A 16,097-nucleotide genomic window follows, 5' to 3' on the forward strand; every position below is an offset into this window, starting at 1 on the left:
GATGGCCGTCTGGAAAAAGTACATGTAGCGGAGCAAGGCTTCTCAGGTGGAGGTACGGGCCGCCGTCTGCACCAGCTAACTTTCTGCTCGCCATGCTGACGACGAACTTCTCGAAGGGAGCCCAAGATTGTGGCCAATGACGTCGATCTGTACCATTCCGCTCTCTTACATAGACGGAGAGTGAGATACTGATCAAATTTTATTGCTAGATGACGTTTTTATACGAAATAAAAAAAAAAAAATTAATGACAAGCCTAAAAGAAAGAAGATACGTCTTTTTAAGTCGGTTAAAAAGAAACTAATATTAATAATGATAGTATAAGATTAAAAATTATGTACACTCGAGAGCAAAGAATTCAGGTCATTTAAAAAAACCTATAAATATCGGAAAATAAGAATGCTAACTTATTGAAATAAATTGGGTTTAGTAGACAACTAAACACTCATTAATTAAGGTATTAAAACTTCTTAGTTACTGCAAGTTTGTCATAAAAAAATCAAATTTGAAAAAGGGAGACTTTCGAAGATGGAACTACGAAGTTACTGCATTTGATTTTGCTTTTGTTTCTAATTTGTTATTTAAGTGGGTATATAAACGATATTGATAGTATTCAATATTTATTATTTAACCTGTAATCATGTCGCTTACAACTGAAGAATGCACCAGAATCCTCACAATGTTGGAAACCGTCGGGAGTCAGCGCGATAGAGCCAGGATTGTCGGTGTGTCAACAGTACAGTTTTCCGATGTTACAAGGAAACTGGCTCTAACCTACGTAGACCAGGAACAGGCAGAACTAGATGTACCACAGCACGAGAAGATGGATACTTGGTGAACACCATGCATCATAATCGCTTTTTCACAGGAACTGAACTTACAAATCGGTTTTGACGCCTCGGAGTAAGTAACCCAAGCGAATGGACAGTCAGATGATGACTTGCTGAAGTTAACTTGAAACCATTTAGACCTGTAAATGGGCCTAAACTGGAATGTGGTGATTATATTTCAAGATTAAGATATGGCCAGAACCATTTAAATTGGACTATTGAAGATTAGTCGAAAGTTATGTTCTCCGACGAATCAAAACTTATGCTCTACAAGTCTACAAGCACGATGGTAGACAGAGTGTATAGAAGACGAGGGGAAAGATTAAAGCATGCATATAAGAAAAAGTAGCCTACAGTGTTAAGTCTGTACTTGTGTGGACCGGAATTTCATCTGAGAGTCGCATAGAACTGGTGTTCATAGAAAACGGATCTTTAATTAGCGTAAGATATGTGGAAGAAATCTTTAATGAACACGTTGGACTATTTATGGTCAATTTGGGTGAGGATGCTATTTTTATGTATGACAATTCCAGACTTCATACAGGTTTCATTGTGAATGACTACCTACAAGAGATGAATATTACTCGTATGGAATGGTCAGCACGCAGCGCGGATATCAATCCGATCAAGCATGCATGGGACGAGCAAGAGAGATGCGTAAAACAACGAAACTCTCCCCCAATCACGTTTCGTGAGCTCAAAATTGCTCTCACAGAGGAATTGGAAAATATATGCCAAAATCGTATAAGAAATTTGGTGTACATGCTGTACACAAAGTTTCTTATACGATTACAGTTTCTTACAGTTTAACAAAGAGACAAAGTATTAAGGTTCAAGAAAATACATATTGTTGTACAAAAATGCAATGTTTCCGATTTTTGTTTTAAGGCGAGATCAGCAGTTTTTTTCTTTATGTAATTTTTAATAAATAAAATGTAGTGACTTATAAATTTTATTACTTTCAGTTAAGAGGTATTACATTGTCTATTAAACACCGTTTATTTTATTAAGCTAGCATTTTTAGTTACCAAGATTTATAGGTTTCTTTAGGTGATCCGCATTCATTGCTCTCGAGTGTATTATTTTGTGGTTAGCACCATTTTTTAACAAATAATAATAATTAAGTTTCAGATATATATAAAATCCGAGTTTGGAGGAAGAAATATAGATCACTAATATTTTGTTTTTATTGTTTATTATTTATGTATCAAAATAATCATTTTTTATAATATGTCTAATACATTGTAAAACTATGTTACGTTCATGTTGTATTTCTTTACTAAGTAGTTTTTGAAGAAGTGTTGAAGGTATTTTTGGTTTCTTATTAGAGTAACTTTTGTGTTTAGTTTCATTAGCATTCATTTTCCTTTTTGTTAAATATTTTTTATTACAAACAGATTCGGTCTGCTTAGTGTTTGTATCATTAATAGTAGTTCTTTCAATTTTCACTTCTTCTGGTCCACTATCACAATCACTATTATTTCCTTTATCAATTGTATCATCACTAGGATGTGTTGAATTATTTTCTGTTGTATTTTTAACATCCAGTATTTTTAAACATGTAATTTTTTTCTGAGATTCAATACTGTTCTTTGATGTTAAAGTTTCTATTTTTACTTCGTTGTTTGTTTTCTCTTCTTCATCAGAAGATTCATAATTGCATATTAAAGATGACAAGGCACTACAGACTACCGGCTCATTATTATGAGTAATGTCTTTATTTTTATTAGAATATTCCATATCATCATCTTCTGAAAAATTGTTATCTGACTCTTCTGTTTCCTCATTTGTATCACTATGCATATCTAAATCTTGAATTCCTTGAAACGGTTTAAGTTTTCTCTCATTCTCAAAAACTGGCAACAAATTATTACCATCTTTTGATATAATTTTATTATTATTGTTTATATGTTTATACTGTTTTGTTGACTGCATGCAGTTCCTTAAAACATTTCGTCTAAAACTATGTCTATTTCCTAAATTATCATGATTTCTTCTGGCACCTGTAATTAGGTTAATTAATTTAAATAAATTGTAGTTATAAAAGTTGATAGAGCAGGAATACAAAGCTAGCACAACTGTCTTTTTATCCTCAAGATATCATAAGAGGTAACTTACACAGACCACAAGATGCTATATTTTTTTAATGAGTGAAAATGAAATAGTGACCTTGCCTGCGCTATTGGTATACACTGGGGGTAGGGAAGAAGGGTGAGGGGTAAATAAGGGATGATAGATGAGGATGAAGTAGGTCAGTTGGCCCAGCATGACAAATTCAACATTAACCATGATAGTTTTCAGAGGGAATTGTGTGGAGGAAGAGAGGGTATATTACTAACAAGGGGGCAGTTAGACCCCATTACTAATAATCTTTTTCCCCCAACATGCTGTATTGTATAAGAAAAACTTGAAATACAGTCCCTTGTCAATTCACTTGGTATGAGTATGAGTAGTATTAATATTAATTTCAAATGAAAGGAAACAAATGTTCAACAGTGATTTAAAGACAATTTATTTAGAACAATGAAGAATGGTTTAGTACATTCTGTCATTATATAGATTTTTGACATAACAATAGTGAGACTGCAGTCAACTGACATTTACTTGAAAATTGTTAAACAATATTGTTTGTATCTATGTACACTATTATTGCTATACACACCCACCCCAGGATGTGAGCTTATGAGGAGACTTTATATCTGTCTGTACTGACTGTATATCTTTAAGAAGACTTTGTTTCATTGGATTTTCCCTTCATCAAAAAAAAAAAATAAAATAAACATATATCCTTATATCTTCAGATTAAAACAAAAATGTAGGCACTGTTGCTTTGTTGCAAAGATAAGCTTTCTATTTTTGCAGTGAAGCAGCAGTGTCAATACTAAATGACCACTGCTTTGTATTATAGGTGAATAACAAAGTAGTCTTCATTTAGTAAACAACATTGGTAATGGTATCTCTACATATGTTAAAAATTAATATTTACCTAGTTTGATATTTCTGTTGTGTTCATTCTTACGCAGGCCCATTTTTTCACCTCTTTCGATCTTTTCTTTCATTTGAGCTGCTTTTTTCTCAATATTATTCATAGTGGGATATTTCTTCTTCCTTTCCTCTATCCATTTTTTTATTTCTTCTGGATTGTTAAGGTTTGCAATTTTTTTATATATCCCTGATGAATGTTGCATTTGTATGTGTTTTGTAATTACTTTAGGGTGTGCAACAAACTGGCAGCCATCAATGTTACATTTCTGAAAAATATTATTGTCATTTCACTAATATAATAACATTGTATATATCATCTTCCTATCCTTATCCCAATTATTATTTGGGTTCGGCGTAATATGTTTTTATCCATATTTAAAAAAGATTTGGCTAACAGTTTTAGGACTGGCCACCTGCCTGACGTCAACTCAATAATATAATAACATTGTAATATTAGAATAATTTTCCTGCTTAGGAATGAGGATAGTGTAACACCCTTGTTCCTTAACCAGCAACTGATCAACATATACAAAATTTAATGAAAAGATAAAAAAGAAAGATTTATAATACTAATAAATACCCACTTTAGTACACGACATATGTCCCCCCCCCCCCCCAAGCTCTTCTAATAATAAACACACTATTTAACTATAATAACACTTTAACTAATTATATATTTACCTAATAAAGTTCATTTCACTGCTCATTTTCTCTGTGTATAACTATTTATTACTTATATACTTTTTCCGTTGGTTTGATAAATTATTTATTATGACTGATTTGATTCATCTGTATCAAACTTAAGACTTTCATCATTCATCTCATATTCTATAATTCTAGATTTAATTTTCTTAGATGATTCTATTGGTGGTACAGACAAGGATTGGTTTGTCTTCATCATTTCTCCTGAGTTCTTTATTGGAGTATCAAAGCCACAATATCTTGTGGCTTTGATACTCCAATGATCTCAGTCCATTTTTGTGCAGATGGTATAACCATGTATAACTAATACAGTAACTTTTTAAATAACTTTTAAAAGATTCTTAGTTTATGGGTTTTGTTATCATGTGAATGTTAAAAGATTTTTTCACTGATTCTAGCAATTCTTTTTGTAATAAATTACCATAACAAAATGAATAGAGGCATTTTGTTATGTTTGTCTTCACTGTTTATATTTATAAAGAAAGACAATAGAAGGATATAATGAAAGATGAATAGGTACTTACCTCATGTTGTTTTTTATGTTTTTCTAATAAATCAGCAGTATAAAAACTCCGATCACAGGTCTCACACCAGAATTCTTCAGAAGTTTTGAAAGGTTTTTGGATAAAGCCTTTCTCTCCTGAATAATTTAATTTAGATCCAGTATTTTGCTTCCAATGGAAGTTGTGGCTTTTTTCTCTTTGATACTTGTTACCCATGTATGGTCGAGGAGCATGTTGTGTAAATGAAAATGCCATTATATACAAATTTCTAAAACAAAATTTAAAATTATGATAAATATATTATTATATCTATTTACTTTTGTATTATCTACATCTACACTAATATTACAAAGAAGAAAGATTTGTACTTTTGTGTGTGTGTAATGTGTGTTTTGTTTGTAATGAATAAACTCAAAAACTACTTTGCAGATTTAAAAAATTCTTTTACCATTAGAAAGCTACATTCACCATTAACCCGTAACATAGGCTATATTTATGGCTAGAAAAGATTCGGGATCCTTACTAAAACTTTAGTAATGTAACTCAAGGTGTAAATAAATGCTATAAAATATCTTTCGTCGCATGCGCTGCGGTAACTATTGGTGATAAAACAAAAGTATGTACAATATTGAATAAAATATCAATAATTACAAAAAACTTCGCAATACTTTATGTCTAACTATTATCATTATGTTATAATAATCACTTTTTATACATTTTAAAAGTTAATAGAAATACTGACCAAAATTAAACCATGTTATTCATACTTCTGTTTAAATCTTTATCCTAATTAATCATATTGTTTTTTAAACGAAACTGTTTCAATTTATGTAAATTACTTTTTGAATTGTTCAAATCCGCTATTCCATTCAATAGATATTACGAATTTAATAAGTCATAGAAATAGAAAAAATAAGGCTGTCAAATTGTATATGTTATACATACCTATTTATTAATCCTTATCCAAATAAATTATTTTGTATTCAAAATTGTTTCAATATCTGCAGTTTACTTTTGAATTTTTCAAATCGTAGGTATATTCGATTCAAAAGATATGTTGGAAAGTGTAAAATTTTGTAAAAATGTCCACCCATGCAAAGTTGAGACAGGCTGCTAGTATTTAATATTTTTATAATATGTAACATAAAGGTTAATATTTCAAGTAGGTATGTAAATAGGTATGAATATAAATACTGTTAACATATAGCATTTAATTTCTTCACTTTCATTTATCATATGGACATGACAACAAGATTGCTTTGGTGATTGGCGCAAACTGTTGAAAATTAGTGGGCATCAAAAAGAACACGCTGGGACTTTGTAAATAAATAGTCCTCTCGAGTTTAGAGATTAGACTGCTGGATTACACACCTTAGAAATCAGTTACTATTTCACTAATGGGTTGTGGGGTTTCGCTATAAAACAATATAACCTATTATAACCACGCTGATCAGTTGGATGGCATTTATTGCTTGTTTTCCTTATTATGTATTGTACTTTGTTACTTAACAGTTATATTCCTTTTAAAAAAGTTAAGAAAAGAGTATTGTCACTAAATGGATTATAGCTAGGATTTTATTTAAATATTTTTTTATGAAAGTTACTTACCTCAATTCTTGTTCTTATGCGAAGGTGAATTAGCAGTAATATTCATTTATTAATGGGTTAAAATAATCTAATAACACTAATTCATGAAAAATTAGTAAACAAATATTGACATCAAATATGAAAATGCTTGAAGAGGAAAAACTATGTAATAGATCAAGTAATCACTACAGATAAGTAAGCACAGATACTGTCTTTATAGACATAGTTTAGAATCTATGTTACAAAACTATGGTAATTGTTACGTTGACAATGACACGAAACTTGAAAAATTTACTTATGTTACCTTTTCGAAACAACAGCACAATGAAATAAATGAATATTATATTCACAGTGTTATATTACTATCTATTTATGCCTTTATGTAAAATATCGATATCGATTGTTGTCATAAAAAATCTTGTTATTTCATAACGCAAAATTTTTTAATTCTATTAAAAACATTTTCAATTAAAAGAGTACTTATATTTAGTTACTTTATTTTTCTTTAATTCAATTGTAAATAATATTTTTTTTTTATAGATGAGTAATGTAAATTGTATTCGATTCAGTTAATTTAGTGCAATAAACAATTGTCGGAGGTTTTATGCAAAGACAAACAGCATCTGAAAAGAAACACATTTATATTTAAGGAATGTACGTACCTATATATTACAATTCCATTTAAGTATTATACAATATTACTACAATTTATTATTTTACAAAATTATTACAATTCTTTTAAGATAAAATCCATTAGTGCTATTTTTACCATAGTTTCTACTATTTATCGATATAAACTAAAATTGTAAGTAAAAATATATTAAAAAGAAAAATAGTACTTAAAAATATGAACGATTAATTAATTATATTTGTAGTATGCAATTTTCCGTTATAAAATAAAAATAGTTTTAATATTCGTTTGCTATAATGCGTTTACAAATAACACTTTTTGCTATTACAGGTTTATAGATTATTTAAATGTGACGTCGCTATTGAACAGTTATTGCAGAGTTATAGTGTGTATTTCCTTGTTATTTAGGGGTTTTAAAGTGTTGATTATTTTTATGAATATATAAGACGGTTACTTTGTTTATTCTCTTTATATTTTCATTGTGTTGTTACTTGGAAAATATAACATGCATTTCATTTTCCAGGTATTGTGGATATACGGCAGCTGCCAACTCTTATAATGCAGTGATTACTTGTTCTGTGACTCTGTGTTTGTTTCGACTATAAAACGTCTTCAAGTTGACACTTTTTATTTTGTATAATGTTTTATTTTGCTTGATTTTGTTTGCATTTTTTTAAAGTGTAAGCTTTATTTATTATTATCAGGTAATTAAAAAAGTGGGATTTAATCATCAAGCACCTAAATTATTTTGTTTATTTAATATGAACGTTATTTGAACAGCAATATTTATGTTACACCTATATCTAATTAAAAATACTGTATTTTTCAGTAACTTGGTGTGGCGATTAATAAAAGTTTAAATTTAATATTTAAATGCCAAGACAGGAATACCTAGCAATATGAATAATTCGGCAGCAAAAGTAAGTATACATATAGATAGGATACCAGGAATGTTTTTATCTAATATTTTAAAATAAGAATATATGATGGTTTTAGTGTATTTTTTTTTCAAAGAAACTTATTTACTTATCGTGCATTCTTAAACACACAATTTTTTATAAATTACAGGTTGGAGAAATATTTACAGAAGCTGGAGCAGCATTCAACAAATTAGCTGAAATGACTATGATGCTACATCCAATAGCAGAGTCAACTACAGCAAGGTAATAAAAAGTACTTACAATTTTTTCAGGCAGTGGAATAGTAGTTAACCTGGTGTCATAGTTTAACCCAAGAATTAGTGTTCACTAAGGCTTCCAAATATTTGTAAAATTTTTATATTCAAATATATATTTTTTGGGATAGTATTTAAATCTCATTTAAATAATCCTTAATTCAGGAGAAATGAAGATTTCCTATAGGTCTCTGTCGTGTATTATAAAACAAGACTTGAAGCTCTGTGCTTATCATCAATATACAGGACATGCTCTAAATCAATTTTTACAATTAAAGAGAATGGATCAGTCAAAACACTTTTTGTTGCATTACACAGGTGAAAGGTACAGAAATAAAAAGAACCAACATACTTGACTTTATAAGAGCTGAAAATTGGCCTTCATCTAGCCCAGAACTTAATCCTTTATTTAGACTTCAAATAATGGTCAGTTTTAGAGGACATGACCTGCTATAAACAACATACATTGAGTCTCTTAAAAAAAATCTTTGGAGCAAGCAGTAACAAAATTTTACCTTTTAGATTAAAAGCTTGTATAAAAGCCAAAGGTGGCCATTTCGAATAGAATGTTTTTTATTTTTTGGTTTGTCACCTTGATTACTTTGTAAAGAAGTAATGTTTCAGTTCAAATTAATTTTACTAAATAAATTTTCTTTATTTTATTTATAAAAAACTGGGTATAAAATTATTTGAATAATATTTGGATACTGGAATGCAAGCCCCATTGAAGAAGAACAGTGACTGATAAAATAAAAAGGATATATGGCAATTAAAGTAAAGAAGGTTGCAATCTTCAACAAGAACTGAAATTACAGGGTACAGAGGCGTAGGGTAGGTAAGGGTGTTACAGTATTTGATACTTCAAAATTTAGGTCTTTTGGGACTTTCATAATCTAAGATGTTGATGTTTTGTAGCTCACATGTGAGATTTTTATTCTTAAAATTTGAATTTGTATCGATTTTACAGTATATTTTTTTATTTATACTTTATTGTATACAAAAAAATTACAAACATTTAATATATATTAAATAAAGATGTATGACAGGCTAGCTTAACTGTGTAAGAGTTCTCTTCCAGCAAACCCAGAGTGGAAAGGAGCATTAATTACCAACAGTCAGTGTGCATATAATAATAGAAGGAAACAGTATAGTTGTTCCTATTAAGAAATAATAAATATGTTGACATATATACAAAGTAACTCATATAATTAAAATTAAAGTACATACATATCTGTATACATTTATACATACATATCTCTACATACAAAATATGTACATATACATTCTATGAGGACAAAAGATGTTCTTTTAATCGGTTCTTGAATATATTCAGTGATTAAGTTTCATGAATATGCAGTGGAAGAGAGTTCCATGGTCTAGCCACATGAACTTTAAATGATCCACTGTAGCATGAGGAGGTATGAGGAGGGATTTTAACAATAAGGGACTTACTCAACCTACTGGACATGCCAGTGGGGACAAGGAAATTGAATCGATCACAAAGATAAAATGGGGAGGAGAAATTAAATAGAACAGAATACAAGAAAGATTAAAGAAGAAAATCTCGATGTTGACAAATTGGGAGTCATTTTAATGTGCTTCTGTAAGAGAAGTCATGGTTGTATTTTCTAAGTCCATAAGTAAAATGTATGCACAAATTCTGTAGCTGTTACAAGTTATCATTTTAATATCAAGTTCATGTCTAGTTTACAATAATAGCAGGTAGATCTTATGGTAGAAGTACAAACTATTGTGGCGAGATAGTGCATTAGAGGATTTTAGGATAATTATGACAATTCTATTTTAAGAAAATCATATTTTTAAGTGGTAATTATTGCAATAATACATAAAATACTTTTTGTCAGTGAAATTAGGCTTTTTTCTTTGGATATTTATATTTTTGGATATTTTTTCTTTAGATATTTTGGCAGTCTTGTTTGGTTCATTTAATAATTTTATATTTGCAGTTCACAGTCAAAGACTCCACTAAAAAGGAAAGCTCCTGAAGAGCGAATAGTAACAGCAAATAGTCCTCCATCTGTACAAGGTCAACATAATATACATACGGCACCAATGTTACAACAGGTTCATTATTTATACAAATTTTTATTTTTAAATGATGCAAAAATATTGCTTTCTTATTTTATAAATTGTAATATGTAGACAAAAAAAAAAAAAATTTAAAGAAACAATATCACTGGATACAACCTAGAAAAAGAATAATTTAGAAGGTGGTCACAGTAAAATTTGATAGTGTGGTAGAAAGAGTATGTCCATGGAGATAATAACATGGTCAACATAATATACACAATATAGGACTAATTATGTAAATAATAAATAATCTTTTATACTCTTCAGAAAATAACAAATAGTTCAGCAGCTTATTGATTGGAAAAAGTTATTAAGGTTTAGGTCATGGCATTAGCTTTGTATTTTTTCAAAATACAATTTTATATATTGAAAAATGAGTATCTACTAAGTTTCTTGAGTTTTTACCAGCTGACAACAACATTCAGGACCCAGCAATAGAATCCTAAAGAAATAATGATTTAAAAGAGCTTATAAAAAAGTTTACAGATGATTACGATTCTATCAACTAGACATCTCAACCATGCTATCTTTAAGTATAGGTGTATAGGCACAATAAGATGTGATCCACTTGCTGTTTGTGATTTACCTTAGGATTAGCAATATTCGTATAATTAGGTATTTGCTTGTTTTTATTTGTCACACAAAACAATTCATTTCAGTTATAACTAGATTTATAATTTTAAACCAATCTTAAATTCTATAGCAAGGGCTGCTGTCCCCATTAATTAAATATAATATATAACTTTTGAATTTGGTTTTTGATTATTTGCAGGTGACACTTAATATGCTGAATGCCCAGGAAACAGAAATGGATGTAGAAGGACTTGGCAATGATGTTAAATTAGAGTTTGAAGCCAGTACTGATGAAGTCACTACATAGTCAAATTGTATAAAGACATTAATAATATTTTTGTAAAACATTCTGAGGCACCATTTCTCTAAACTTATCCTTTAATCTATAATTTTAATTTAGAAGTTTTGCTAAATTACCATTTTTGACTATCACAAATTAGGTTTATAATAATTTGACTTAAATTTATTAGAAATTTAATTCATATTGAACCACAGAATAAAGATTTAGCAGTGATATCAAATTAAAATTTTAAGTGATAATTCTCGAGAAATGGTGCCTCATTATCAATCCCATTGTATGTCGAGATTACTTTAGTAGTGTTTATAAAATATATCTATGTACAAATAAATATAAGAACTTATTTCTTTATAATATATCCTTATTTTGTATTAATTTCAACATGTTTATTATATTTGATTAAATGGTATACATAAATATTGTATATAAAGGTATCTTCTTTGTTCAAAGTCAACTATCAATCTGGAAACTTTTGATTTTTCTATTCCATGATGAATTTGTAGATTCATAAATTTTTTTATAGCTTTTTTCTGTCAAAATTTGTTCAATTGTCAACTCAACATTTGACCTTATTTTTAATTTTTCATATAAAGGAAAGTTGCCACCAGATTTTTTTATGCGTCTTTGTGCATTTCTATAGCAGCTCCATGGTTGTGGTTCAATAATAACTGACCTAGAACATTCTTTTAAAATACCTAGAAATTTCTTTAAACCCTCATCTCCATTATTAAGGTGTATCCACATTGTAACAGAGAAACAAAATATTATATCAAATAATTTCCTTTTATGATGGGTTAAAAATTTCTTGATAATTTCATATTTTGTTTCATTCATTACATTTAAAGCAGCAAATGATATATTGGTATTGATGTTAGTCTCGTGAGCTCTTTGTATTAAATTGTGGTCAATATCAATAGCTAGGATATGTATTTTATTTGTATAAATCGTTTTTAGGTATAAATACAGTTCCTGTGTAAGTTCACCTGTGTTACAACCGATATCTAAACATAGTAGTGGTTCATTTGGAGATAGCGAGGGGAACATATTTGGATGGAGGTTTTCGATTCTTTGTTTAGCACTGTGAAAGGAATAATAATTGATGAAATTTCCATATTTTACGGCTCCAGGGTCAGTCCCCATAAAACTAAGTTCTTCCTCTTTCATCTTTCAACACGGTCAGTTGCTTATGTATGTTAATAATACTTAGATGTTGTTAGATACAGTTAAAATTTTGAGTATACATATTATAGGCACACCCTTAAATCACAAAAATACATTTAAAAATAATTATTAGGCACTATGCTGAACGAATAATAGGGAAGAGTAAATAAGCAAAATAAGTATAATTCTTAACTATATTGTTTGTCCATGTCACGATGTGAATTTTGTGTCATTCTGACAGTGACAATCAAAAACAATGGTAACAGTTTTGGAAGACAGGTACTATTCTTAATCTATGCAGTTTATACGTAACAAATTAGTGTTCTTTAAACGATTATTTAATTGATATACTGATAAAATTGCATATTATGTAATTTGCGGGATATGTTTACTAATCGGGATAAAAAGTAGCATATATCCTTCTTCATCCCATACAATGCGTGTATACTAAATTTTATAGTGATTCATTAAGCTGTGAAGGCGTTAAAAGGTAACAATCAAAAACCAAATAAGGGTTAAAATAGAATTGTAACCCCGCTTGCGCCATCGGTATATGCTGGTGGGGCATCAGTATAAAATTCAATAATGAAATCTATAGATACAACTGACTTTTTATGTAGGTATAGCCGCCTGCGCTAACGGGATACGCTGGCAGAGCACCAGTGAAGGGTGATAGATGAGAATGAAAACAGGCCAGTTAGCTCATCATGATGAATTCATCAGTAATTAACCATGATAGTTTCTAGGGGGAACTGCATGGAGGTCGACCTGGTTGGGTATATTGCTAGCAATGGGATTCTCAGTCTCCATTATTTACAATCTCTTTCCCCCCTGCTTCGCCGGCGTTTGGTGATAGCTCGGCAGGGTTCCAATTTCATCGATTAAAAAAAACATAATTGACATATAGTCTGGAAATGAACAAGCAAATTGCTAATGAATTTTTTTTTCTTTTCTTTCTTAGTATATATTCACGTTAAATTTAGGACGTGCAACTTCTCTGATGTAATTGTATTAGATTTCGGTGCTTTTCTAAACACATCTTGCAATAGAAGACTTTGTAACCAACTCTATTGCAAAAAATACATTTGTGTCTTATCATTATTTTTTGACTAATGTCCATCATTCTAATGTTCTTTCATACTTATGTAAGTATACGCAGAGTTAACTTATTAATTTAGGTAAATTTAAAAGTAACCAATTGGTGTTAAACGAAAAATATTTTTATTTGAATATTTAATCAAAAAATACACTGTACTTTATATTGTGACTTTATTTTTATTTTCTTTTATTCAGGACATTTAATACTAGGTAAATTTATAATATTCTACTATTAACTTTTCTAAATTTAACTTAATCTATTCATAGTTAATAATTGTAAAAAATTGTTGATATCTTAACTTTATGGTAACGATTTAACTTCTATTTAAATAAAGTTTTTTCTTTACTATACCTATGCTGTATAATTTGTGCATAGACATAAAATCATTAATTATTTAAAAATTGTTCAATTATTTATAAACGCATTGTGATATTTAATTATCATATACTATATCATATTTAATTAAGTAATAAGTTAACTTTTATTAAAATACTTTTTAATATACTACTATTAATTTGATGTTAGGTTTAAGCCATACTCTGCTAAGGTAGCAATTACTGTTATCTGCCTTAATAGATTGAGATGCTAAAGTAAAACTTACAGGAAATTGTAGTAGTACTTATTCTTATTAGTCCAAATTATTTGAAGCAGTAGGTAATTGTTTTAAAATGATTACGCTCTAAAAACGGTAATCACAGACACATCACTCATTTATTTATTCAACGACTACAGTTTTCCACTATTGGGCAAAAGACTGTTCCAATTGTTTCTACTTCCACGGTCGCTGGCAAAGGCGTACCAGGTTTTGTGGAAACGGTCGAGATCATCACTTCATCACATTCGAGGTTTTTTGTAATTTCTTTTAAGATTTATAGAGAACCAAGATAGATACATGTATGAATCGCGAATAAAACTGTGAACATCATTTAGTGCAGTAGCTTTAGCGTCATTAGCTAAAACAAAATAATTGTCTGTGAACTGAATATCTACCTGTATATATAGTATAGGGACAAAAATTATAGAAAATATTGTTTTTCTTTTCGAGTATTGCTCTTATTGTGATCACTCATCTCATTTTCAACCGACATAAAAAAGAAGGAGGTTCTCAATATGGTTGTATTTTTTTATTTTTATTACCTCCGAGAAAATTATTTTTTTATCTGAAATATATTTACAAATTGGACTCATAGATTTCATCAAAATCTGTTTCATTAATTTACTGGTTTTAAAAGCAAAGTATCCGGTTTTGGCACAATTGAAGTCGGTTTTTTTGGAACATAGTTTTTAATTGTTCCCTCTATATTATCTATGCACAGACGTCGTCTAGTTACAGTTTTATTATATTGGGAAGATAAGATTTATTATATTTATAGTAAAATGGTAATGCACCATCATGACCGAACATCGAGGTAGCAGACTTAATGTCTGGAGTTCTGTAGCTATCAGAATATAAAGCGTGGATACCTGAGTACCGAACGGTACTTATACTCGTACAATGTTTACAATAATACAATGTATTTAACAGGTTATAAATAGATAACTTTAGTACAACTTCCATTTGTTTCCACTGACTATAGAAAAAAATCATATATCAGGCGTGTAAACGATAATTTTAATAAAATACCTACAGATCTCGATTTAGATTTATTTAATTCCAAGATAGATTCCGCAAGACGTGGGCTGAGTCAGTGGTTCTTTGGTTCATCTTTGAACGTGTGATTTCAACTTTTTACTTTCCGTAACTGCCTATTTATAATGTTTGTATATCTATAATGTAATTACTTTAAATTTAATTTAGTTGATTATAAGTATTAATGACATTATGTGCATTAGTTAAATCTTGTTTTTATTTGTAAAAATCAGTAACTGGCTTTTGTCTTTACTGTTTTTTTTTATTATGAAATTTTCGAGCTGTTAATTTTTCTTTAGTAAAAAAATAGGATAAAACAAAATAAATATTTTCCTGTTACTATTAGAGTACACTTGTAGAGTTATGTAACAAAAAACAAGTACAACTTATTACAGGAAATTTGGTATAATCAATAATAAGTATAATCAATATTTAATTAATTGAACATGCACACAAATAAAAAAAAAGCCTAAAGTGATATAGTAGTTAATAAAAATTATGTATTTTGTTATATCAATACAAAAATAAGGTCTTTTAAGTTTTTTTACTCGATTTCCAAAAGGAGGCGGTTCTCAATTCGGTTGTATTTTTTTATGTTTGTTACCTCATAACTTTGTCATTTCTATTTTGAAAATTACCAACTTGGAAATTTTTTTTTATATCTGAAAGGATATATATATATATATATATATATATATATATATATATATATATATATATCATATTGGTCCTATAGAAATTTTATCAAAATCGGTTCAGTAGTTTAGTTTTTAGATTAAAATTTTGTTTTGTCACAATTGATGTCTTTTGGGACACAATCTTTAATTATATATAT

General features: G+C 29.1%; 3 protein-coding genes across 6 annotated transcripts; 1 reads left to right on the top strand and 2 right to left on the bottom strand.

Moving 5' to 3' along the window:
• Positions 1-1,764: 1,764 nt before the first annotated feature.
• Positions 1,765-6,851, bottom strand: LOC113516899 (nuclear FMR1 interacting protein 1). 3 transcript variants are annotated; one of them, XM_026901393.3, is made up of 4 exons: positions 6,627-6,851; positions 5,040-5,286; positions 3,815-4,079; positions 1,765-2,831 (listed from the first exon to the last, which is right to left on the bottom strand). In XM_026901393.3, exons 2-4 carry the CDS (start codon positions 5,271-5,273, stop codon positions 2,029-2,031), a joined length of 1,302 nt encoding a protein of 433 aa, XP_026757194.2. In that variant the 5' UTR covers positions 5,274-5,286; positions 6,627-6,851; the 3' UTR covers positions 1,765-2,028. The 3 variants fall into 3 exon arrangements, with proteins under 3 accessions (XP_026757194.2, XP_052755532.1, XP_052755531.1); XM_052899572.1 differs by lacking the exon at positions 6,627-6,851 and adding an exon at positions 6,390-6,558; XM_052899571.1 differs by lacking the exon at positions 6,627-6,851 and adding an exon at positions 5,964-6,287.
• Positions 6,852-7,783: 932 nt separating this feature from the next.
• LOC113516691 (uncharacterized) lies at positions 7,784-11,730 on the top strand. 2 transcript variants are annotated; one of them, XM_026901153.3, is made up of 5 exons: positions 7,784-7,940; positions 8,066-8,156; positions 8,305-8,399; positions 10,378-10,495; positions 11,274-11,730. In XM_026901153.3, exons 2-5 carry the CDS (start codon positions 8,136-8,138, stop codon positions 11,379-11,381), a joined length of 342 nt encoding a protein of 113 aa, XP_026756954.2. In that variant the 5' UTR covers positions 7,784-7,940; positions 8,066-8,135; the 3' UTR covers positions 11,382-11,730. The 2 variants fall into 2 exon arrangements, with proteins under 2 accessions (XP_026756954.2, XP_031763666.2); XM_031907806.2 differs by having other exon boundaries at positions 7,789-7,916.
• On the bottom strand, positions 11,155-12,755 carry LOC113516689 (probable RNA methyltransferase CG11342). The gene has a single exon (XM_026901151.3). It carries the CDS (start codon positions 12,534-12,536, stop codon positions 11,823-11,825), a length of 714 nt encoding a protein of 237 aa, XP_026756952.2. The 5' UTR covers positions 12,537-12,755; the 3' UTR covers positions 11,155-11,822.
• Between the last annotated feature and the right edge of the window lie 3,342 nt (positions 12,756-16,097).

The sequence above is a fragment of the Galleria mellonella genome, unplaced genomic scaffold, assembly GCF_026898425.1.
Source record: "Galleria mellonella isolate WM207_F2 unplaced genomic scaffold, CSIRO_AGI_GalMel_v1 utg588, whole genome shotgun sequence".
NCBI classification, from domain to species: Eukaryota; Metazoa; Arthropoda; class Insecta; order Lepidoptera; family Pyralidae; genus Galleria; species Galleria mellonella.

Bases quoted from the DNA above. Each gene is read 5' to 3' on its own strand.
- LOC113516899 (XM_026901393.3), bottom strand. From the start codon at position 5,273: ATGGCATTTTCATTTACACAACATGCTCCTCGACCATACATGGGTAAC. The intron at 4,080-5,039 runs GTAAGTACCTAT...AATATTTTTCAG, and splicing joins AACATAAAAAACAACATGAG to AAATGTAACATTGATGGCTG. The intron at 2,832-3,814 runs GTAAATATTAAT...ACCTAATTACAG, and splicing joins CAACAGAAATATCAAACTAG to GTGCCAGAAGAAATCATGAT.
- LOC113516691 (XM_026901153.3), top strand. From the start codon at position 8,136: ATGAATAATTCGGCAGCAAAA. The intron at 8,157-8,304 runs GTAAGTATACAT...TATAAATTACAG, and splicing joins TGAATAATTCGGCAGCAAAA to GTTGGAGAAATATTTACAGA. The intron at 10,496-11,273 runs GTTCATTATTTA...GATTATTTGCAG, and splicing joins CGGCACCAATGTTACAACAG to GTGACACTTAATATGCTGAA.
- LOC113516689 (XM_026901151.3), bottom strand. From the start codon at position 12,536: ATGAAAGAGGAAGAACTTAGTTTTATGGGGACTGACCCTGGAGCCGTA.